We start from the raw sequence: 24,810 nt of genomic DNA on the forward strand, positions 1-24,810 counted from the left end.
GTTTGACTTTGATACTTCAGATCCCGTCTCACACCAGTAATAATTTGGGTCTTTCCCTAACTTTAACCATATCTGATAAATACTGTCATCATTATGGGCATTAAAATGATATAAATAAATGCAGAATAAATAATAAATAATTCAGACGCTGCCTTGAACATCATCCATGTCGGAAATCACTGCCTCTTCACTCGTTCACTATTCCGTATAACAGAAACTCACTAGTTTACTCAATAGTGAGTAAAATGAGATTAAGGACACTTATTAATCATCATCATTTTGCATCACTGAGGGCTGTAGTGTCACAAGACTGTAATCTATAAAATTAGGCGCATTGCATCATGGGATTGTCGGTAGAAAGAAGTGAACATGCCATGGACACTTTTTTGTTCCATCGTAGGACTTTTTAAGGGCACTGTATAATGCATTCATTTCTCACTCAGAATTTGGACACTTCAATAAAATGGTGCATATGCATATAGTCAATTGATTCTGGAAACAGCCCAAGACTTTGCAAATGTCCAATATTTATGTTCTTTTTAGTGTGTGGGTTTTTGCGTGATTCTTATAGTGTCATGAGACTGCTGTCTGATAGAGAGTCAAAGAGAGACTTAATTACACCAGGTTAACTGCCTATGCCCATACTTATATGTATGTTAATTATTATGAAATTATTATTATTATTATTATTATTACAATAGTGTCTTTCATCAGACTCGCTTCTCCCTCCTAAATGCCCACTTCTTTCAAACTCCACACCTTAAGTTCATAACACAGGCTTTCTGTTATAAATTTGTGTCAAGACAACCCACATCATCAGGGTTATTTTTTCAAAGTAAAGTAGACCTCATACAACGGTTTTCTCAGGCTGTGTAGTACCCCTTGAGACAAGTAAACTGAATTTCATGTGTAAAACTGGTAGAGTGCCCCATATTAAAATGTTTAAACTTATATCAGACTGTAAATCATATGTGTTAAAAACGGCAACGCTCTCATGTTTGCCTATAATATTATGGCATTGTACTGCAGGTGCAAAGTTTTGGGTTTGGCAGTTTTGATCCTGCTTAAAGCAGTGCTTATTTATTTATTAACTGCTGTTTAATTCAAGGTTAAAACATTTTCAAGGATTGCCAATGCCATGACAGTGCAGCTGTTTAAACCTTACCCTGGGCTTTGTGAAGATACAACTCATTAGCTGCAGCAATTCCCCCAACAACATAAACTATGTGTTTATGAGAAACGTGGAAAACACAGGTGCGTGTGTGTGTGAGTTCACGGCACAAATCACCCCACACACACACATACTGTGCACACATGTTCACATGCATGCACACCACACTCGCACATTTATACAAACTGGCATAATGGATGAAGAGCCTGGAGTTCCATATGCGCTCAATTTGAATCAGTACATACACATATAGTACACATACACACAGAGCAACACACTCATACACAAACACACCGTTCATTGTTGTATCTTTTTATAGCCCTCTGCTGTGGCTCTTCTGACGTCAGAGTTTTTGTCTCCCTGCACCTGACTTTTGTTCGTTTTTTCTCTTCGACACAGACACACACACACACACACTTTCTTTTTAATGTCAACATCACTTCCCCCTCCACGTCTCTCTGGAGGTGTTAAGACTATGAATAAGGTCCCAAAATAGTCTCATCTTTTTGTTGCTGGGGCACAGCCCAACTCTTCCATCATCACACTGTTTGGGGTGTGCTCATCACATCCTTTCCAGTTCTGTGCTTTGAACCCTCCTATTTGGTTTGTAAATGATTTAACCCTCACCATCTGTCCATGTCACTAACCAGTGAAGCCGAGGCAGAGAGGAAAGAGAGATTTTTACACTCCAAAAACACATAGTTCCTCTTTAAGTTCCCTATTATTTAGTTTCAAAGCTCTAAGATGCACTTCTTGATTTTGTTATAGAGCCCAGCAGTGCTCCCAAATCCCAAAATATCTCCATATTTCACTGTTGATGTTTTTAAACTCAACACAGTTTTAAAACAGCATTGGGCTGTGAGGAAATTTGAGACTTGGGAGCACTATTGAGCACAAAATCAGGAAGTGTATCTTAAAGGTACCCTGTGGAATCTTCTTGTAAACAAACAAAATAAAATGCATTCTCTATATACTTGAGGCCTAACACATGTTTTGAATGGATTCCCTTCCTCATCAACCAGTTGCAAAGGCAATGTTTTTGAATATTTTCAAACTTGCATTGTTCATATCCACATTTATATAGGGTAGCAGACTTTTTCTTCCTTGTCCTCTCTGGTGTACTCTGTACGTTTTATGGCGTATTACTACCAACTGTTGATCAGTGGAATAGCGTGAAAATCATCGACAGGAATGTCGAATACATGCTAGTACATGTGCTGCACGTCCTTGTGTGTGTGCACAAGATACAAACAAAACGCGTACCTGCTTACGAAAACATTGCTTCATAGTACCACTAGTGGCCAGAACTCCATAGGGTACCTTTAAAGATTATGGTTTACTGTATTGCTAATATTCTTTTTCTTTAACTTACTTTTATGCTTCAATCTAACTATAATTTATCTGTATTTTATATCAAGTTATATTAAGTTCATATTAAGTTTCAACTTTGTGTTCTATATGCCATGATGATATAGTAAATACATATTTCTATTTCCATGACTGTTTTAATTAATGTTCTGTATCCACAGAAAGTAATTTTAAGTTCTTTTTCCACCGAAAGTGAAAAGTAAAAATTTCGCCTTGCATTATTTGAGCAAATCTGATTGCTGGATCGTTTGTGCAGTCTGTGTTTATTCACCCCAAATAACCAATGTACCGGCTGCATAGATGTTAGCTATAAGCTAGCTAGCAACGGATGTACCGACCGTTGGATGCGCATTCTCTCTTTTTTTCCTCATGTCTCTTCTTCTTTCACGTTTATAAAGCAGATTTATAAAGCTTCGGGATAAGCGTAAATTTAAGTTGTAACAATTTCACCTTTCAAGCTCGCATATTGGCCTCAGTCCGTGTCACCCCAGGGAAAATTTGCCTCTATTTGCGCCCACTTGAAACTTTATATGCAATCGTAATTGTGTCTAAAATTCACCCCGTGTTCTGTCTGACCATGCCTATAGTCTTGGATTCACCTAGATTTAAGTCTCCCAAAGCTTTGCTACTACAGTAAGGTAGCTGAATATTAAAAGCCAACAGACCAGTTGTTTAGAAAACTCCCACACACATACACAAAATGATAACCGCTGTATCCAAAGAGTTTGGACAACAACAAAGTGAGAAACAACAGATTAAGAGTAGATATAGGTAAAGTGAGGAGAAAACAGGAAGACAGAGAGTGTTGGCATTCATGTGGCTGATTTAAGGGAAGTATAAATATGCAGAGTTCTGATGTTATAAGTATGTGTACTAGACTAACCAATTGTGTCTTCTACAGCATTTTTAAGTGCATGTTTGATGGTGTAAAAAATGAGTCAGTGAAGCCTCTTTGACCACAAATCAAAAGAGATAAAGCCAAGAGACTGAGGCTAGTTGAGAAGCAGGCTGAGGGCAGCAGCTATTCTGCAGACTGTGTTTGATGCTCCAGTGCCATTATGTTAATAGAAACTGGGTGTTAGGTCTCAGAGGAGCTTCCTGACACTAGCAAGAGCCTATTACCACTGTCTTTCTCTTTGACATTCTCTCTTGTTTCTTCACCATCTCGCCTCCTTTTGTACCTTCTCTTTCAGTCTGGGCTCCAACCCCTCTCAGTCTACCTAGCTCTGCTGCTTTTTTATTTTTAAATAAAATTGATGTTTTTCTACATAGAAGCATATGTATATATCTTTAGCCTCTATTCAATGTTGTGAAAGAACAAGACAACTGCAGATTCTATACAATCCTGTGGTGGGTTATTCTTGGCATGTAACGTACATCTAATTGATAATCCATTTGTTTAAGAGTGATCTCAGCCACGTGGCTCCGTCTTTTTATGTAAAATACTTTCATTTGGCTTGGCTGAATTTGTAGATGCAGGCGTTTAAAGGATAGGTTCATCTCATTCTCTGGCTCATCTATCCAATCTCTCTCTACTTTCTTCCCTCACTACCTCATTCATTATCTTTTGCCACTCTCTCTGTCCCATCCCTCCACATCTCTTTCATTGCTTCCCTCACCCCTCTTTCATCATACCCACTCTCTCTCTCTAACTCACGCTCGCCTAGTCTGTCTCCCTCCATTATTATGTCTGTTTTCACTGCTTCATTGTTTTCGGACTCTCATTTTTTCTGTATCCACCTTTGGGCTTTTTCACTGAAGTCTTCATCAAAGAGCAGTCAGAGGTGATTTATTCTACCAGCAGCGATCTGTTTATGTCCCCTGTTTGTATATGTCTGCAGGACAGCGTGTGTGACTGAGAGAACCAGAAATGATTAAAAGAAAAAGAAAATGGAACATTAAAGAGGGAAAGTTGAAACTGCAGTCCGAGTATGATGTTTCTCTGTTGATGGTGTTATGTGCAAACTGAGACATTTTGCTGTTCACATGTAAATGTAACTGTCAGAAGATAACAGCAGCAATACACTGTGAATATGGTAAAATGTGCTACCTTGAAGCATAGGGCTGTATCACATTGAGTGGACAGAGGGTGAAGAAAATCAGGAATCCTGATTCGCATCACGTTCTGGGTTTGCTGCTCTCATGGCAGGCTGTCTGTGTCTAGTGCCTGATTAAACACAGAGAGCTGAGATTGGCTCTCCCTGCCTCTGTGCTGGATGGAGAGAAGGCAACACACACTGATGCAGCAAATACATACACACAGCACATGCATGCAGTGACACGCTTACAGTAAACTCGTTTGTTCTCACATCTTGATCTCAGTGAGTGTTCCTCAGTAAAGAACGACTAACATCTATCTAACATCTATTTATCTAAATAAGGAATCAGCTATAAAGAACTGAAAGGGGTCCCTTTCTTGCCTCTTTCAACCTATTGGAAACATATGGTACACATACAGCAACAGAGAGGGGCAGAGTATTACATAATAGGCCAGAATACTATAAAATACTCTTAAGACCATGTGCACCCACGCTTGCTCAGGTTTAACTTGGCTGGATCTATGCTACAATAATATACAGTCGCCAAACGCCACAAACAAATAAGAATAATAAGGTGCAACCTCTCCCACCCAAACAAAATTAGGTGTCAGTCAAGCACAGTCTTAACAAAGAGTAGACCGTGATTGTGTTGTGCCTTTAATAAATGCATACTAGTATTAGGTCTGACGTTAGTAATTTGTGTCTACAACTATTCAGTCCAACAGATGGCAGCAACGTGACTTGTAGGAGAGGCCAACAAGAATACTGTCAGGTTAGGCTAAAATTAGCACTCATGTAAGAACTTTTTGCAAAGAGGACATTGAAAGAGAAGATTAAATAAAGAAGAAAAAAAACTTAACTTGTTACATAACTTGTAACTTACCTCTGTGTTTTTGCTTTTCTGATTTGATTTATGTGTATGTAAATCCAACAGTAGGTAAATCCAGATGCAGTCAAAGTTTGTGTGAGTAGAGGCCCCGACTAACCACCACTGCTATGTACGCTGCTATATTTGAATTTTTATTTAATATTTATTATTATTATTATTTATATATTTATTTGTGTTATAAATAGCCCCGACCAAAAGTCTAGTGCAGACACCAGACCCTCACATCACTTAGAGACTAAGTCATCTGTATGACCTTGGCTTGATGCACCAAGTCAAGTCTGTATATTCAGTATATTATTAATGCTTGAGCTGACAAAAGCTTTGTGGGTCATTCTGTCTGACTGATAATGTTGGAGCTTTTAGTGTCTGCTGTTCAGACACTGTGTGTAGCTTTCTCTCGATTTGTTGTATGCTTTATCTTTAGCTTTTCCTCTTTAATGTCAGCCACCACACATGGTTTACCACAACCTATTATACAAATAATCTGCTGTTCTATCTTCTCTTCCCTGTCTGTCTTTAGGATGACTTCCTCTTCAGTGTGTCTATAGTGAGCGGTCTCACATGTGCTGTGCTTGCTGTGGCCAAGTTCATGCTGGGAAGAGTGCTGACTAGCAGGGCACTTATCACTGATGGTAGGGTACACACACACACACACACACACATACATAGTTAAATATAAATAAATGAATAGCACACCAAACTAAGAGATGAAGATGTATAGTAGATGTATTCAGAACCTTTACTTAAAGGAGACATTCAGACATTCGGACACTCAGCTTACTTTCTAGTTTGCCAAGATATGCTGTTGTTGTGATGTTCGCTACAGTAGCAGGAGAGTTGTGAGTATCGCTGTCTGGAGCAGGTGTGCTGGCTCTGGGAAACGTCTCGTCCTCTCTGGCTGTTAGCTTCGCAGCAGCAACTGTAGGGACAATTTGCTAACCCACAGCCTAGCTAAGCTAATCCACAACTAGTTAACGTTAGTTACATTAATTGCTGTGTCATTGTTTGCTCTATATCATGGTATTCATTCATGTATTGGTATTGGATTTCTCCACCCCACCTTTAAGTAAAACTAGCAATATCACAGTGTACTGTGTACTGTCAGCAAAAGTATTATAAGCTAAATTTACTCCAAGTATCAAAAGTAAAAGTACTTCTTATGCAGCAAAATGACACCTATCAGTGTTATATTATTATATATTATTATTTAATTATTAATTACTGGTGAATTTATTTGTCAGAGACGTTTCAGGGGGAGGGAGCTAATTTGATTATTTTATATGCTGTTGGGTACATAAGTATAAGCTAGTAGCTAAGTAACTAAAAACTATAACTGTTAAATAAATGTGGTGGAGCTAAAAGTACAATATTTCTCTCTGAAATGTAGTGAAGTAGAAGTATATAGTAGCATAAAATACCTTTCCCTAACCCTGAACCAAGTGTTAAAGGCCACAGTTAAGGTTAGGGCACACTAACCCCAAACACAACAAAAGCGTGACAACCAAAGCAAAACAGAATCCAAAGCATTAAAACCAAAAGTATATATATATATATATATATATATATATATATATATATATATATATATATATATATGTGTGTGTGTGTGTGTGTGTGTTTCTGTGTGAGAGAAAGATGCTCACACAACTGAACTGAAAGAACTAATAGGTTATGACCCACTGGCAGCTCATAGACACATGCACATGTGAACAAAAGCACACACACACACACACACACACACACTGCTATCCCTAGGTCTCAGAACGCACAGGGCATCAATCCAATAAACCTGAGGTTGCTGTTTTCAGAACCTGGATTTATTTCCCAAAAGACTATACACTCACTGCAGGCGAGACAATAACCCGCTGTGCTGGCTTTCACACAAGGAGAAATGTAATTATAAATACAGGGTATATAGGGGTATACAGGGTAACTCAAATACAGGAGATGTAGCCAACAATTATGTAGGTTTTAGCTATTTGTATTTGAGAGTTTCAAAAACAACTCGTGAATGTTTCTCATCTGCCACCTGTGTGTTAAAGGGCTGTTTAAACGAATCCCTCATTTTGGGAAATATGCTTATTTGCTTTCTTGCCAAGAGTTCCATGAGAGGCTCGATACCATTCTCATGTCTGAAAAAGTGAATTAACCAAAATATCTGAACTACTCCTTTAACAACACTACTACTCACATTAACTCAGACTAATAGATTGCTGCTATCTGCATAGGGTCGTTATCAGGATTAGCAAAGCGTATTTAGGTTTAGGCAACTGAAACTACTCAATTACTCATACATACAATACATTAACAGAGGCAACATTTTCCCCATGTTTGTGTTTGTTTATCAGGGTTTAACTCTCTGGTTGGTGCTGTTATGGGATTTTCCATTCTGATCAGCGCCGAAGTCTTCAAGCACCACACTGACGTCTGGTTTCTGGATGGCACCATCGGAGTTTTAATTGGACTCATCATTTTGGCATATGGCGTCAAGTAAGATAAACCAACAGCAATCCCCTGTCTACATTTCTTCTATTGATTTGAAATATTTCATCATTTCTATTAGGTCTGTTTAGGTGCAATCCATATTCTATTAATGTCAGATTCACATGTCAACTTGACAGCTCTGTGCTAGCTGTACTAGTACAGCTAACTGTTCCAATGAGACCTTGTTTCTGTCTCCACAGACTCCTGAGGGACATGGTGCCCCGTGTGAGACAGACGAGGAACTACGAACGCTTTGAGTGAGAGACCTGTGTGTTGACCAGACGAGCAGGTTCACTCACACACACACACACACACACACACACACACACACACACACACACACACACACCTGGCTGCCTCCTGCCCTCCGCCCACTTCTCTCTGTCTTTCATACACACTTTAATACACATTTCACCTGTACATGCAGTACATACAGACTCTACACACCCATACATATGAATATATACACACATGCTGTATATACTGTACATCGTACATTCAGACATTAACAAACACACATGCATGCACACACAAACGCAGACATCTGAGAGACTTTGTGGGAAAAGGACATGATTGAAGACCCCCTCCTGGAAAGAAAACACTTCAGTTAAATTTTTCTTTTTCTACTTGTCTTCACTTTTTGTCCATGAAATCACCAGTTTAAAAATTACACCTAGAATAAGGAAAAGGCTCAAGAACTGAGACTCCTCTCTACCAACTGGAGCTTTGGATTCAACCTAGACATACTGTAATTGCTGCTTACATGATACTATTTGCATCATCACAGACTACAGTATATTATAGATTTGTCCTTGTGGGTTCGGCTATTGTCATGGTGGGCATAATGGGGATCAAAATGTATCAAATGGTGTAGATTTTACTTAAATGAGGCTTAGACATGAGATACAGTATGTTTTCTCTTGTACTTTACTTGAGCATATAAAATTAGTTTTGTCTCCCTATTGTATCTTAATTAAGAATCCAAACTCCATGTTGAGCTGAGGGCTGCCCACTAATTTTAGGTTGTTTTTTATAGGTATTATATAGGAAAAGAATCAGCGAACAGGTCAGGTCGAGGTCAGCCTCGATCTAGATACTCTACAACTAAAAGCAAACAGCAGTAAAGAGGACAGGAGAAGGACAAACTAAGGACAAACATTTGCCATACAATGGCTATAAACCTAAGTGCACAAGTCATTTGACCAGTTTATATTACATTGCATAGCCTACTGTACTGTATGTAATGTGTATCCAAGCACAAAGTAGCAAAATTTCCTTCATGCACCGGTGTTTGTTGCTGACAGTTTAGCGCAATGCCCATTTTAACACAATGGGTAATTATTAGAGGGTATTAAGCCTGTTTTGTCTTAACTGCTGTATCTGACTTTACATGTTTCATCGCCATATATTGTACATATCTTTTGATTTGTTTACAAACACACATACCTTATTTACTGAAATCCATTCAGTATCTTTTGTTTTTTACTTGAAGCTTACTTTGACAAAGTAAAGATTTACAACTAACAACTGAAGAATAGTAATAAAGTTTTTATAAGGTTCAGATGGAAAAAACACATCAACATTTATCTTGTGTTTTTGTTGTAACGCCTTTTCAGGCGTAGATAATAAATAGATGTAAAAGCACTAAACTCTGCCTGTATTGCTATAATCCTGTTATTTATCATTTTCTCTATGGAATGTTGTACTGAATCCAGTTAATATTATTTTATTCATATTTTCTTCTTTTTTCTTTACTTTGACTGCAAAGTTCATATGAAAAGTTGGATAAGACAAAGTGTCAAGCCTAAGATGAAACAAAGCACAATGACAACGATAAAGCAGCCTGTGGGAATTTCATTTTCATTGCATATCATTTTGCAGAGATGGTGTTTTCTCCTGTGTCTGCTTACCTGCACTGATTTGTGCTGCATGTTCCCATTGTTAGAATTCATTATTATGTGCGATGAACAGAATGTAAATACAAGTCACACAGTCTGTAAATATGTTTATTACACTGTTTGGGTGCATCAGTAACAAAACGTCCCAAATATAGTTGTACTTTATGGCCGACATAATAGGCTTTTTGGAGTAAACAGCATATAGTACAGGATGATCAATGTTGCATATAGTTAAAAATGTTAACTACTCTATAGTGCTTATACTGTAAATGTTGTTTTACATATTGCTGTAGATTATTGGTGAAATGAAATGACAAGTCTTACTGTAAGTTTTAGCACTGTAAGTGAAAATCTCAGCTTGGATGTAGGTGTGATCTGACAGTGCTGTCCAAGGCTCCCTTATCACTTATTAGAAGCTGTCAAAAGAAGAATTGATTGCCAAGCAAATCATTATTTTAAATGTTGAAACAGGACTTACAACTGACCACAGCCACAATTTACATGCTGACACAAATCAGTATTATTTTACTGAACTTTAGTGGGTGTCATAAGCTCAAACATAAAATCACCCAGAATATTTTTAGAGGAACACTGAAGATTTAAACAGTAATGAATCATGTGGATTTATTGAAATTGAGAGGAATACATTCGCTGTCATCCTCTTGGAAGAAGAGTAGCACCTCAAAATGAGCAATTAGATTTGTGAGACTGAGTTCAATTAATAGATTGATTTGATAAAGATGCATTGAGATTAATTAAATTAGAAATAAATTGCTATAAATAATTCATCGATGCAGTGTTATGCACAAACAGATACAGAATGAGCTCACTACCCATGACCAAAAATCTCACTACCCTAGGTAAGGTAAAGTGTATATGTGGCCTGGTTTCTTCCTGTGAATGTGGATCCAGAGTGCTTGTGAGCCCCCTTGTGGTAGTTGGCCACATGACAAGAGGTTTAATTAGTGTTCAGCGCACTGGATCCAAGGGAGAGAGTCTAAATTTATCCCAGGCTAAAGACAGTTACAAAGCCTTGGACAGTGATTCTGAAAGGGGCCTGCAGTACATCCACTCTATACTGTAATTATCAACTCAGAGTCGACATACTGGACTGAAGGTGCAAAATTATTGGTATTATCTTTAGTTCCATTGTGTGAAGAATAAGCATTAGCTATAAACTGAAGACGTGAATCAGCTCACACCACTTCAACTCACCAACAGCACACTGATTTGTAATGGGAACCCCCTTATGCATAGAAGACAATCTTTACAATCAATTTTACTAGCAAAGCACAGTGTTTACATGCTAATAACCACCACATATGACACAGAACAAACTCATGATAACTCTGTCTTAGTAACGGTAAGCTTAACTAGCTCTATGGCTCATATGGATAACTATATTGTGTTTGGATGAACTGGAAACCATTTTGATCTTGGCAACAAAATCCTTTCTACCTCTCGTTTTTGCACTTTGTTTTATTTTCATGCCACTTCTCTTGTGCACATTCATGCTACAGAAAATGTCAGCTGGGTGCTGTGATTGTAGCCCTGGCCCCTCACACTCCTTAGTAATGAGTGGTCTTTGAAGCTGTCACACTCACTCTAAATTACTGGGTAAGTGCAACAGCTGAATACTAAAAACAATATGTTAACTGGAACTCTATGATCACCAGAGTTGCAGTTGCATTTTATTCAACTAAAATGTAATTTTTCCACTGCCCCATGAAATGTTTCAACCCTCACTCTCCATTTCACTAAAACACTGCTAGAGGTTTGTGAAGAAATGACCTCTGAACATGTATTACTTGTTTGCACAAACACAAAACCTCTATTCCTTTTACAGGTGGTATACTATTTAAATCCATTTCATTGTTTCATTGAAGTATCTCAGAAACATGTCCAGTTCTGCAGCTTGATGAATTGTGCCAAATGACTGAAAACATCTTTCCACTCTGTCATTTCAATTGTACTTGTATTGATGAACTGACTTATTATTACCGCCCCAGAAGAGGCATCAAACTAATCGTTTCACTTAATTTCACAAAGATATGATAGCAATACTACCTACGTCTCTGTTGCTATAGGCTTTGCATGGGCTTGTAAAAACCCTTACAGCTTCAGTGGTTACAAATGCATTGCACACACACACACATACAAACATACAGAACATACATGGAAACTGTAACTGCATTTCCAATAAATCTGACTATGTAACAGAATTATTCTTTGTCTGTGTGTACAGTAATGACAACAGTGGTATTACAGATGATGTAAACACAATTTATTTATGTAAAAGAATTATGAGGTATCTCTTTGTCAAAGAGCAAAGTTTTATTGATTAATAAAGTTTTATCCTGCTTATTCATCAGCAATGTCGAGACATGGTCTTTTTTGACTGTTCAACCACACAACTGTCATGGAAGGTTTTCCTACCACTAAGGTTAGTAAGTAAGTAAGCAAAGCTTTATTTATATAGCACTTTTTAAAACACACTGTAACAAAGTGTTTCTCACACACACGTGCGAAAAATATAAATGAGTAAATAAATAAAGATACATTACAATATAAAGCACAGCACAAAACCAAACTGAAGCCAATGGAGGGATGCGAGAACAGGGGTAATGTGGGATTGACAATTAGTTCTAGTTAGCAGCCTGGCAGCTTTGGACCAACTGTAAATGATTTAGTAGCTTGACTGAGACACGTGTAGAGGAAATTACAATAGTCTAGATGGGTGAAAATGAAAGTGTGATTAATAGTTTGAGATCCATAGAAGACAAGATACATCAGATTTTAGCAATATTTCTTGGTAACATGATGGTCAAAAGTCATATATTAGCTACTGGTCAAAGATGATTCCAAGATTCTTAGCGGTAGATTTGATATTTGAGTGAAATGGTCCAATAAACTGATTAACTGCAGTGGAAAAGTTATCAGGTCCAAGTAAAAGAACTTCTGTTTTGTCAGGGTTTAAGTGTAGGAAATTAAGAGACATCCAATCTTTGGTGGTGGCTAAGCAATCATGGAGCGAGGACAGCTGATTCAGGTTATTGGGTTTGGCAGAGAAATAGATCTGTGTATCATGATATGACATGTCTTGAAAGTGGCTGAACAAATGACTCAGAGGAAGCGCGTACAATAAGAACATAATACATAGAATGGGGACACAGATATCTGTGTGCCATGTAGTCAGTAGTTGACAGTGAGTACTATGTGAGCAAGCACCAAATGCCTATTAGCACCAATCCAATCCTTAAATATTGGTATAACTTATTTGCACACTACTCAACATGTTTCAGTGTTTTCATCATTATTTTTAATGGTGTTAAGATTAATTTTTCTGACTACTACTGTGAACAAAGTGTCCTTTGTGCACTAATGGTTCCCTTCTCCTTAAAGGAATATTTTGACAGTTTGAGAAATACGCTTATTTACTGAGCGCTAGATGAGAAGATACCGCTCCGACGTCTATGCGGTTAATATGAAGCATCAGTCAGCAGCCAGTTAGCTTAGCACAAAGACTGGTGGAAACAGCTAGCCTGGCTCTGTCCAAAGGTAAAACAAACTACCTATGCTGCCTTCGTGTTTCCACACCCGACTTAGTGGTTGTGAGAGAAGATCGCATCATACTGCTGCAGAGAGAGGGAGAGAGACAGAGACAGAGAGACAGAGAGACAGAGAGAGAGAGAGAGAGACAGAGAGAGATTGAGACAGAGAGACACAGAGACAGAGAGAGACAGAGAGAGACACACAGAGAGAGAGACAGAGATAGAGACACAGAGACAGAGAGAGACACACAGAGAGAGACAGAGAGAGACAGAGAGAGACACAGAGAGAGAGAGACACAAAGAGAGAGAGACAGAGAGAGACACAGACAGAGAGAGACACACAGAGAGACACAGAGAGACACACAGAGAGAGAGAGAGAGACACAGACAGAGAGAGAGACAGAGAGAGAACGGTCAAACTGATCGCACCCGAGAAAACCCGAGAGTTCCTCCCTCCGGCCATCTGAACCACCAGGTGAAACTTTATTTCTCCTGTGCTTTGGGGTCACAGTGTTAGAGCAATCAGGGAATGTTAGGTTAGAAGTAAAGTCCCACATCAATACAGAAAAGATTTGAATGGTTTCAGATCACTGTAGTGAGTAGTTCAATAAACCTCTCATTTATAAAGAACATGAAAGCAGAAGATGAAATAGCCACAAAGCCATAAACCTGTTGTTAATGTTGCTATCTGTGCACATATGGCATCATACTAGATGATCAAAATATATTGTTAAATTAATGCTGCATCAGAGAAATAGTGGCATAGAAACGAAGTTTCCATGGCAGCTGTTACAAACTGCATTTGTGAATAAAGTTATTGTTACTGTATATCTGCAGTCAAATACTTTTGAACACAATCTGAAACCGTTTGTAGTCCAACTGGCCCTTTTGTATGAAACAGTGGTGTTGCTCTATCCAGGCATGTCATGACACCTTTTTTGTATTTTTTTAACACTATTTCAAATTCATTCACTGTCGTGTGCTATGGTAAGGATGCCAGAAACCTCACCCAAAGTCTATGAGGGATCAGTTTGTGAGTTCTGAGTCTGGACATTCAGATAAAATCCACATGAATACTTGTGATCTGAAATTCACATCACAAACCTGGAAAAAAAGGCCAAGAATCAAAGTGAGTCCATAGGTTTTTGTTTTCCATCCAGTTAGACACAGGCCTTGCATTAGGCTATCTGGTCTTTAATGTAGTCTCTACAGGGGCAGATGCAAATCAAGGACTGATCTGATCTCACGCAGCTGAAGAGCAGGGGGTCAGACTAGAGCAGACAGTGTTTACTACTGTTGCTGCAGGCTGGAAGCACCATGTGACTGTCAGAAAGTTCCGATTTTGACAATCTACACTGTAGCTGGAAAACAAAACAAGAAGGAGAACAAATCATCAGCAGCTGTGTATCAAATCATAAAATCATAAAGCATGAATTTATATATATATTTTAATAAAAGGGAATGTGAATGTATTCCATACTGCAGGAACTCAGAATGAAGCCTGTAAGGCTGCACTAATCTACAGGTTGTGTACCATCTTCAGCAAGTTACACCATTCAAATTATTCTGTTTACATATTAGGTATGGGTGGTTGGGATTTGGGCCAATGCTGGGTTATGTTCTGTCAACCCTAGTGATGGGGACCTGTTCAAAGCTTTAGAGGAGAATCTGCCTGAAAGGCTTAACTCAGGGTCTTTTTTTTTTTACCAACTAGCTAAAAAGAGTTTCTGTTCATGTTCTCTTGGCTGCTTTTTTTCAACTTGAGAACTGACTGACAACAGCGGAAAAAGTGGCAAAAGTGGCTCAATGTAATTGGGTGGTGGTGAAAAGGCTTCCTGCGTAGGCTGTGAGAGCTTAGATATATTTCACAGTAACTTTGAACTTTAACACAAAATAACACTCCAAATGATACAAGAGCAATTAAATTTGAAAAACAGTCCAGCCAAAAACCACAAATTAGAAACAGCCAGCACATCAAAATTGGACTATTTTTGAAAAACTGTATCCTGTGCACACCATTGTTATATCAAACTTTTTTCTTCTTTTATGGAGAAAAAATATTCAACTATAAAAACCACTACATGTTTATACATCCCTTGTAAAATGGAGGTAAACAGAATGGATTTCAAATTTGCTAAACCTCTTCTAATTTGTATTACTGCATAGTAGATGTACAAGATTTTATGGAAGATTTATAGATCTGTGATGATGTGCTGCTTAATTTAGAATAACAATGGTCACAAAGCTGACCTGAGTATAGAGTAGATATCTTACTCTGAGATTATCTGTAAAAAAAAAAAAAAAACACAGCTCTCCAAAGATATATGCTAAGACACATGACTGTGATTTATTTACAGTTGAATTACCTTCATAAAAAAACATGAAAGTAAATTAGGATTTATGGGACAGGATTCATGTGTATGCAATGTAACGTGTGTACGTGGCAATATTCTTGGTGTTATTAAGATGCAGGAAGAATGCAGGTTCACAGATCAGCCCCGCCTTCTGGCATGCCTGTTTACAGAGCGCGCTCAGTGGGGGCCAGCTCTCTGTGCTGTAGCAGAAGTCCTGAGGCGAGAAGGAGAACAAGATGAGACGAGAGACAAAAAAAGAGTGTTTTTCTAATTACAAATCTGATCCTTTATACATATGTAGACTTGACATCATGTCTGATTGAGGATAGAAGTGAGAGCTCTCTCCACATCTGTGGAGTTGTACATATCTCCCATCCATATGTAGGGCTCTCCTATGGCCTCAGCATAAGGATGCTAGGATGTCACCTGCAACACAAATACAACATTGAACATTATACAGTATAGCCACTATTTATTTTTTTATCTTTGTAAACACATGCATAGCGTTTTTTTATTTGACAAAGACAGTGGACTGATTTCACTGTTGCTCATTACTTAATTTTTGTTGTTCATTTGATTGAGGTAGAAAAAGATTTCTGTACAGTGTGTGAGGTTCTACACATGTAAAAGTGTTTAATTTGTTTATCAGATCATGGTAGGTGCCTCAGTTTTGAATAGGACCCCTGACCTCTCTGATGCTGGGCTTTCCCTTGAAGAACTCTGAGTTCAGGCTCTGAATCACAGGTTAAACCCTCCGCAGAGGGTTTAACCTGGGATTCAGGAAAGCACAGCCGTCGGCTAAGGCCTCCAATGCGGCAGGGCCTTCACATGGGAAAGATAATCCCACTAAAACCTACAACAGACCATGGATATAAAACTATTTAGAATTTCCTAACACTGATAAGCACACATGAAGATGTACTGTATATGGTAACTGCATGCACTTCTTTCCTGTCACCACATGGTGCCAGCAAACACCGGGACAAAAAATGAATTCAGCTCTGCTCTTGCAGACCAAACATTAGCATGCCATGCTGAATAACAGGGAAAAGTCTATAAAATGATTCAGCGTGAAGCTGCTTACATAGTGTTTGAAGCATATACAGAATATGTGATATTGTTGAAAAGTGTGAAAAACCATTTTATCCACCTTCAGAGCTAGGTTCAGTTTTGGGTCTCAGAGACTTTAGTACAAACTAAATAAGGCCATTTAGATTTATTGTCAATTTGGATCCCCATTATTTGTCACCAGTGCAACTGCTACTCTTCCTGTGGTCTAAAATTGATCTATAGGAAAAGTGCAATGAGATAACTTCTGTTATGAACTGGCACTATATAATTAAAAGTAATCTTATTCAGGGATTTTCTCCTAAAGAAGGATAAGCGATTTTAATGACTGGCCGTCCTGTACAAAACAGTTTTTTTAAAATCATTAGTTCTTAATTATGAAAGAGATGCCTTATCAATTGTCACTTGTCTAGTTTTGTAATAGTGCTTATCCCTGGTAAAAGAAAAGACAATCTGGCTCCAGAAGAAGGTTAAAAGGCTGAACACCAGCCTCTCCTCCACCTTCAGCCAGGATAGACCAGCATCCATTCCCTCAATCTCTTGTCTAAATGAAAAGTCCGGGACCAGACGTGCTGCTAAAATCAGAACTGAACCTCCTGCAGAGTAACACGTTTAAATAGCAGATATCGATACGCCCATTTTCTAGTCAAGGGTTGTACCCAAGAGTTTAGTTCCTGCTTTTTTTGTAATTTCTTAATTTTTTCACCTTCATTAAATGTGCAGGCCCTGTTTGTGGCAAAGAGAAAGGTTACCACTTTAATACTTTTCTACATATTGGGTTTTTAATAAGGTCCCGGGAAAAGAAAAAAATATTAGGAGAAAAAAATGGTTTGTTTTGTAATCATTATTATTATTTTTACACATGCAGCAGTGGCCTTTAAAATGAGGTAGTCAACAAAACACAAGGGTAAATTTAAAGGACATATGGAACATGAGGGTTTGTGTGAACTGATTGTGAAGTGATTGATCCTATTGATCCCTCACACACTCACCTTGCTGTCTCAACAGGGTCTGCACCTCAGTGCCTTTGATAATGCCATGGTTTTTCACATAGCTTGGAATCAAAGCACTGTGATCAACCATCCCATGGATCTCCAAGTAATTGTGGATAATGTCCAGATAAGCCCCTTTGCCCTGCAATGCAACAGCAGAGGAAGCAAAGGGTGACTTGCTGGAAAATCAATGGGTGTGACAACAAATTACACCTCTCCCTTGACAAGTGTGTATTTTATGGGGAAAAGGGGGGAACCAACAGACTACTAAACACCCAAAGGGTAAAATGAGGTGACAAAAGTATTTTCAAGGCATATAATAACCATAAAAACTCTCTTTCCAAAAAGTCAAACAAAAAGTGCCATGTTCATTTTCTCTTAATTTCAAAACGTGTCTGCCAGGTTTTATACTTGGCAATTTTACATCTATGTGTTGAGAACATGAGCCAGCCTCTCTTGCCGTACACCGACTTGAGCTGGTCACTTTAGTTAGAGCTCAGCTGGTGCTGCACGACAAAGCCCAGGAATGTGTTGTCTGGTGTATGAGCTGCTTACAGTTAGATAATACACATTGATTAAGGTAGGTACAAAAGCAGAATCTAGACTTTTAAAGTGTATTTAAAATCTTGCTGTTACTGTATGATTTCATTGCCAAGAGTTACATTAATCAGCTGTTGGAAAAGAAAAAGAAAAAGAAACACACAGAACATGGTGTAGAACTGCAGTGTGATCAGGTTGAGGCTGCCAAATGGACCTTTATTAAGGTTTTGCTTTTGGGCCCAACCTGACTGAAGTCTGGCTCGGTTCCAAAAGAGTCCAACACACAAATCATACACCTGATTGACAGACAGAGGTACACAGTTACACTCACAAACACATTAATACACACATCATACATATATTTTTGCTGGAAAAATGCACACACTCACATGCTTTAAACAAGTATTTAATATATTGTTAGCTCTCCCTAAGTTGGTAAAACAGTTTTCCAGCATACAGTAAAAGATACACAAGATGGCTAAACGCACATAAACACTGAACATTACACCCTGTTATTGTTGAACACGTCCTTCCAAAACTATGGGCATTAATCTGCTGCTGACAGCCTCCACTCTTCTGGTTTCACGCTTTCCACAAGATTTTGTGGATCGGGTTGAGGTCAGGAGATCACTGGAGAAGATCACTGGTACCGACCTACCAAGCATCAGTGATACCGGTGAGGTGAGGTGCCAGCGCAGAGCCCAAAGGATACTAAAAGACAGTACCCACCCCAGCCACAGCCTGTTCACCCTGCTGCCATCAGCCAAGAGATACAGAAGTACCTGCTGCAGGACCACCGGACTACAGAGCAGCTACATTCATCCCCAGCACTCCACCAAGTAAAGTAGCTTATTATATATTCACTAATCTGCTGTATATAATTTTTGTACATAACATTTGTTTTTGAGTAGCATGAAGGGAACTACAATCAAAATTGCAATCTTATACAACCTTGTGTTGTAAAATGATCAATAAATCTATTTTGTATCTTGAATGCTTCTGTCTGCTATAATTATGATGAAATGTCCAGATACATTTACGGGGAAAGAACTAATTAGCAAGTTGAAGTTGATATTTTATATCAGTACACTGGAATGTTCCCAAAGCAAAACCTTACAGTTCCTCCTGCTGCACACATTCTCAGGCGTAAAAAGGTATGCACACTGACAAACATAGATTCACACGTCAAAGATAAGCAGGACTTAAAGTTAGCGTATGGGGATGCTGCATGCTGTTCCCCACCAACACATCATTCAATTTACATGAATACACATACATGAGATTTCAGATTGCATTTTAGACCACTAAAAAATATCAGCATCTCTAATGGTCTTTCTATTTGTCATAGTTCAATGTAAGGAGGACATGTTTGTTGCAGTTTTGAAATGTTAGGTGCAGAAATCTAAACTGTTCCATTTCCCACTATTCATATTTTTCAAATGTTCTATTATTCTCCATCTATCCTCCCTCACATCCTCTGTCCTTTCTGTATTCCTCTTCCTTAAATGTGACAAGAACCTGCGCGATGACCTTTTCCTTCCGTCAGTCTTTTCTTACCCACCATCTCCTCTAGTTTCTTGCCAGATATCTCATCACCTTCTTTTATCTGATGACTATCTCCAACCCACTACGTCTTTAAGGGTCTCAGACACTGGCTTATTATTCCTCTCACTTAGATGAAATCATATCATTTCTTTTACGAGCAGACATTTTCTTAAAAAACTTAATTACACCCAACAGGTTTGCACATCCCTCTAATCCCTTCTTTTCCTGAAAATATTACTCAAATCGCTAAACTTTCTATATTCTCTCTGCCAGCATAATCATCAGTTGACTCTGACTTGACTCTTCTCTGCTACTTCACTCTTGACGTCTTCAGCTGAATCAGATCTTCATTTCACTCTTATATTTTACGAACTTTATTTTGCTCTTCTGAACTAATATTTACTGGTCTGTGGCAGATGAATTTTATCTTGGCCTTGAATTATTTTCAAAAGAACAGCATTTGTGCATTGCTTCTTTTTTGACACATCTCACCATTCTGCCCCATCATGTAGATGTGCCATTTGCAACATATTGTACAGCAGTAATGGATTTAGGCAGAGTTCAGGAAATTCTGCAGCAGCATTCTGCTGGTATTTTCAGACTAATAATGAATGGCACCATGATTATGCTAATCACTAATCCATTCTGGTCTAAAAGCTGAGTGTCATACAGCATTGTCAGCTTAATCAATTAATGGGGCCTGCTTCAATTGCTAAAACACAAGTGAATGCCATTTAATACTTTAAAATGTACTTTTGATAAGTCATCACTTTATGAGGCCTCAAAATCGATCACTAATGCTGTATGTTTTAGCATTTGAATATTGTAGTGGCAATTTCTCACTCAAGGCAATCACTTGTCTTTCTGTAGTTTTACTTCAAGTGTCTGCAGACGGACTCACAGCAGCAAAAACATACATCAGTATAATCTGCTCTGAATGAGTACAGAGGGAAAGGAGCATCAGTTATTTATCCAGTCTTCAGGGTCAGGCTCCTCAGCCCGGGGAGGAGGGTGTCCCTGAAGTCTGGACATAACAGTCATTAGGATGTTTTGTAGTTCCATGTCATCATTATCAGTGTACTGTTCTCATCACGCAGTCCAAACAATCATACACAGATCAAGTATTGACGGCAAACAATTATGTATAGCATCTGTATGTTATTATATCAGAGAGTCCGTTTGTTCTTGCCATTACAATATTGAAATACAAATATAGTTAGAGTGGGGGGATGGGGGTCCTTCCCCAGAAAAAAAAAAAGAAAATTATGATGCAATTTTCTGTAATTTGAAATATATATAGAAAGACCTTGGGGGGATAATTTTAAAACTTCACCAAATCAGTTTGTGTAGCTCAGTAATCTCCCACTTTATTTTAGTGTAAATACTGTATATTTGGAGATTTTTTGTGATGTTATGCTACTGAAAATGACACTCATTTAAACACTTCTACACTGCTGCCACTTTTCTTGAAAAAGAGCGAAAACTTGTCTGGTTCACCCCAAAATTTTAAGGTGCATAAATTCACTTAAAGACTACAGTATATCCACAATGCAAATGAATTTAGAGAACATAGATGATAAAGCCAGAAATGAAAGGAACCTGCCAACATGGTGAAAGCTGTATTTTCAAACACAATGCATAGGCTTTAAGCTGTAGCCTACATCTCCGCCAGCACTGATTCGCAACAGAGAGCTGTGTGCGAACCCGATTTCATCCTGCGACTTTTGGAAGAAACCAATACCATAGGGAAAGGGGGTGTGTGACATTTTGAGGTATGATCTATGAAATAATTAGACTCACAATATAAAATGAATATAAAAAAATAAAACTATAAAAAATCCAGACATCAAAAACTTGAATGGGCATGATGTGTCTGCTCACTTGTATTTGATCCAAGATGTCTTTAGTGTTGTCTGAATCTGTTTAAGGCTGATAATGTCTGCATAGATCAGGTTTGCTTTCACTTTTGAATGAGGAAGTGGGCACCCAACTGTCTTCATCCTTAGAAAACTAGAGAGAGAGAGACAAACACAAGAATGGATACACAGATATAGAAGAGGGAAAATTATGGAATGAGTGGAAATGTATGTAGGTGTACACATCAACCAGCACGATTAGAACTTCAAATCTGTTTGTCTATCAAAACAGCATGGTGTATGATTCATATGATGCTATTTTTCACCCATAATCATTGTTGTTGGTTGGTGTCTGATTTGTCTATTCTCATTACTTTACCTCTAGGCAATGACACCAGTCACCCACCCACACCAGACAGGAAGCAGTGTTTAACAACATACTCACTGCTTGAGGTCAGGTATGCAGGCAGAAAGGTGAAGAAGTCGGCCCAGGATGGAGAGTGTGGAGATGAGGTCATGATGAGGTTTTAAATGCTAATACAGTACTAATATCTACAGTACCAAAAGCTTTTTGGGCATAATGACTCATTTCTCCACACTTCATTTAGCGTTACACACAGACACATAATTTATACAGTAGGGGATTTAACTGCAATGAATTAGCTCTTTTGTTTCTCATTTTCTGTATGCTTTTGACACTGACATTGTTTTCCAGATTTAATCTCCACAGTAACAACAAATAACTCAAACACTTACTTCATCACTTATGTGCTGATATACAGTAACTGTAAATGCTTAATATTTTATATTGTTTTGTCATGGTAGAGTTTCTCCATGTTAAAACCAGGCACTGTGATAATATAGTTAGCATTCCGCTTTTAATTTGATCAGGAGTCATTTTACCAGATTTGACTTGTTGGACTTTCTTCTCTTCCTTCTCTGCCTGTAGCTTTAGGAGTTCCACCAAGTGAGCCACTTGCTACTGCAGTTGTGTTTACCAGATCGCAGCTCCTTAATCATTTCATCCCTCATTTGTCCTTTCTCTTTCTCTGCCTCCATTTTAATCTGAAGTGCCCGTAATTCTTCTTTGTAGTCCTTCAAAAGAGGCAGGGGAGCGACTGAGAGAGAGGGGGGGCTAGGGGTGTTAATTATACAAATTATTCATCTGCTTTGAACATATTTTAAAGAGGCTTGCATCTGAAAAGAGCTGTTGAAGAAATCTACCATATTATACAAATATTACTCACAGAATATTCAGTTTGCAAATATTACCAGGAAAATATTATAATTTGAATTAGATCATAGAGCTACTTCCCTGAAAATGCACTTTTAGATAATTACACGATATTAACTGACAGCTGTGACAGAAGTGTGTATTTCCGTGGCAGAAAAACCCCATCTTGTCTGGAGAGTTTGTTCACAATAATCAGAGGATTCCACAGTGTTCTGGAGATCATCCATCTTATAAAGAGCACGGTGTAGACCTGCTCTATAGGAAAAGTGCAATGAGATAACTTCTGAATTGTGAACTGTAAACTGTAGTAAACACAGACACCAGAGACCAATGCCCAGTAGCACACACACGGTCGTCCACAGAGCGTGTGTCGGTTTTCTTGTGATTCAAATGGGCTCAGCCTGATGCAAGAGAGTTAGATGTTTGGTGACATGGATGTCACATTTTAAACAAAAGTATTTAGCTGCAATAAATTAGCCTGCTCTTTTGTTTTTCTCATTTTCTGGGTCCTTTTGCTGAGTGCCTCTCTTCCTCATCGTAACACACTGACATTGTTTTCCAGATTTAATCTCCACAGTAACAACAACACTTACCTTTAGAGTGTTGGGTAATCCTTCCAATATAACCAAATGAGTATTTTGTAATTTATACATATAATCCCATTTCCTTCAGAATAAAACTCCTGCCTATAGACTCTGACTCTGCTCTGGCAGGATCTCTCAGGTGCAAAGAATCGGCACACAGGATCATTCCTGAAGCATGTGCACGGTCATGCAAATGTTCCCTGATACAATCAGTTTGCCAACCTGTTTTCCTGCAAAAGCACGAGACTTCCTCCTTCTTTTGTCTGATGTGTGCATACAAAATAGCTCATTTCTTGGCATGAAAAAACTGCCCAAGCTACTGTTTTAACTTAACTTGTGTTAGATCCATTTGACTTATTTTGAACTGTACCCCATTAAAAGTTTGATTACTTTTGTAATTAAGCTGATGTTTAATATACAGTATGTTGTATTCTCAGCATTAACTTCATCTTATAAAATAGCCAAATATGCCAAACCTTCAATTAAGCAACTCACACAATGCTCTAAATTTTACCATATTGCTTAAATGCATTTTGAACTGTGAAAATAATCAAATGATGCAACTCACATATTAGAATTATGTATACCAAAGCAAGCGATGTTCTATACATTTGTTTAATTGCATATTTATATTTTAATTCTTTAAGAATTCATTCATATAAATGCCACTGTGCAAATATCATTTCTACTCCTAAAAGTCTGAGGGGCGAATTCACAAAGAATGAACTGCGGCCGCTGATAGCACCATGAATTGCGCATCATTTGTAACAACTATCTGCGTCGTCTTAAGGTCCTATTCACAAAAGATATTGCGCTAACGATATTTCAGCGCAAACACGCCCATAAAGTTTTGCAGCTGAGTGCAATTTGCCATTGTTTTGCTTCTGTTAAATGTTCATCTGCAATTTTCTGTAGTGGCCTCAGTAATATTTGTTCTTAAGGTGCACTGAAGCAGCATATCACATGACATGGTTAAGCAAGGTTTGAGTCAGAAAATGTTACAAATTCAGCTGCAAGAACAAAACTTCCCACTCATGTGGAAAGTGATGTTTCATTTGAAAGAGAAGTTATTCTAATTAGAATTCTAACTATTCTAATGATCTAATAACTCCCCCTGCTCTTTCATTCGTTTCTCTCTGCGGGACCTCTCTTATTTTTCTGTGACTCACTCTGTATGGAGTCATACAGCTCACTCTGGCTACAGTCACTGCTGCCATGATCACTGGAAAGTCCGGGTG

At 38.2% G+C, this 24,810-nt stretch overlaps 1 protein-coding gene and 1 pseudogene across 1 annotated transcript in view; one reads left to right on the top strand and one right to left on the bottom strand.

Annotated features, from left to right (window-relative positions):
- Positions 1-12,220, top strand: part of LOC122885260 (transmembrane protein 163-like) — a 63,557-nt gene extending 51,337 nt beyond the window's left edge. The window contains exons 6-8 of the mRNA XM_044216103.1: positions 5,988-6,099; positions 7,816-7,957; positions 8,152-12,220. Coding sequence (XP_044072038.1) covers positions 5,988-6,099; positions 7,816-7,957; positions 8,152-8,212 — 315 coding nt within the window. The 3' untranslated portion in view covers positions 8,213-12,220. The remainder of the gene's footprint in view (positions 1-5,987; positions 6,100-7,815; positions 7,958-8,151) is intronic.
- A 1,477-nt stretch (positions 12,221-13,697) lies between these two features.
- Positions 13,698-22,903, bottom strand: LOC122885983 (annotated as a pseudogene).
- Positions 22,904-24,810: the final 1,907 nt, after the last annotated feature.

Source organism: Siniperca chuatsi, linkage group LG12, assembly GCF_020085105.1.
Source record: "Siniperca chuatsi isolate FFG_IHB_CAS linkage group LG12, ASM2008510v1, whole genome shotgun sequence".
NCBI lineage: Eukaryota > Metazoa > Chordata > Actinopteri > Centrarchiformes > Sinipercidae > Siniperca > Siniperca chuatsi.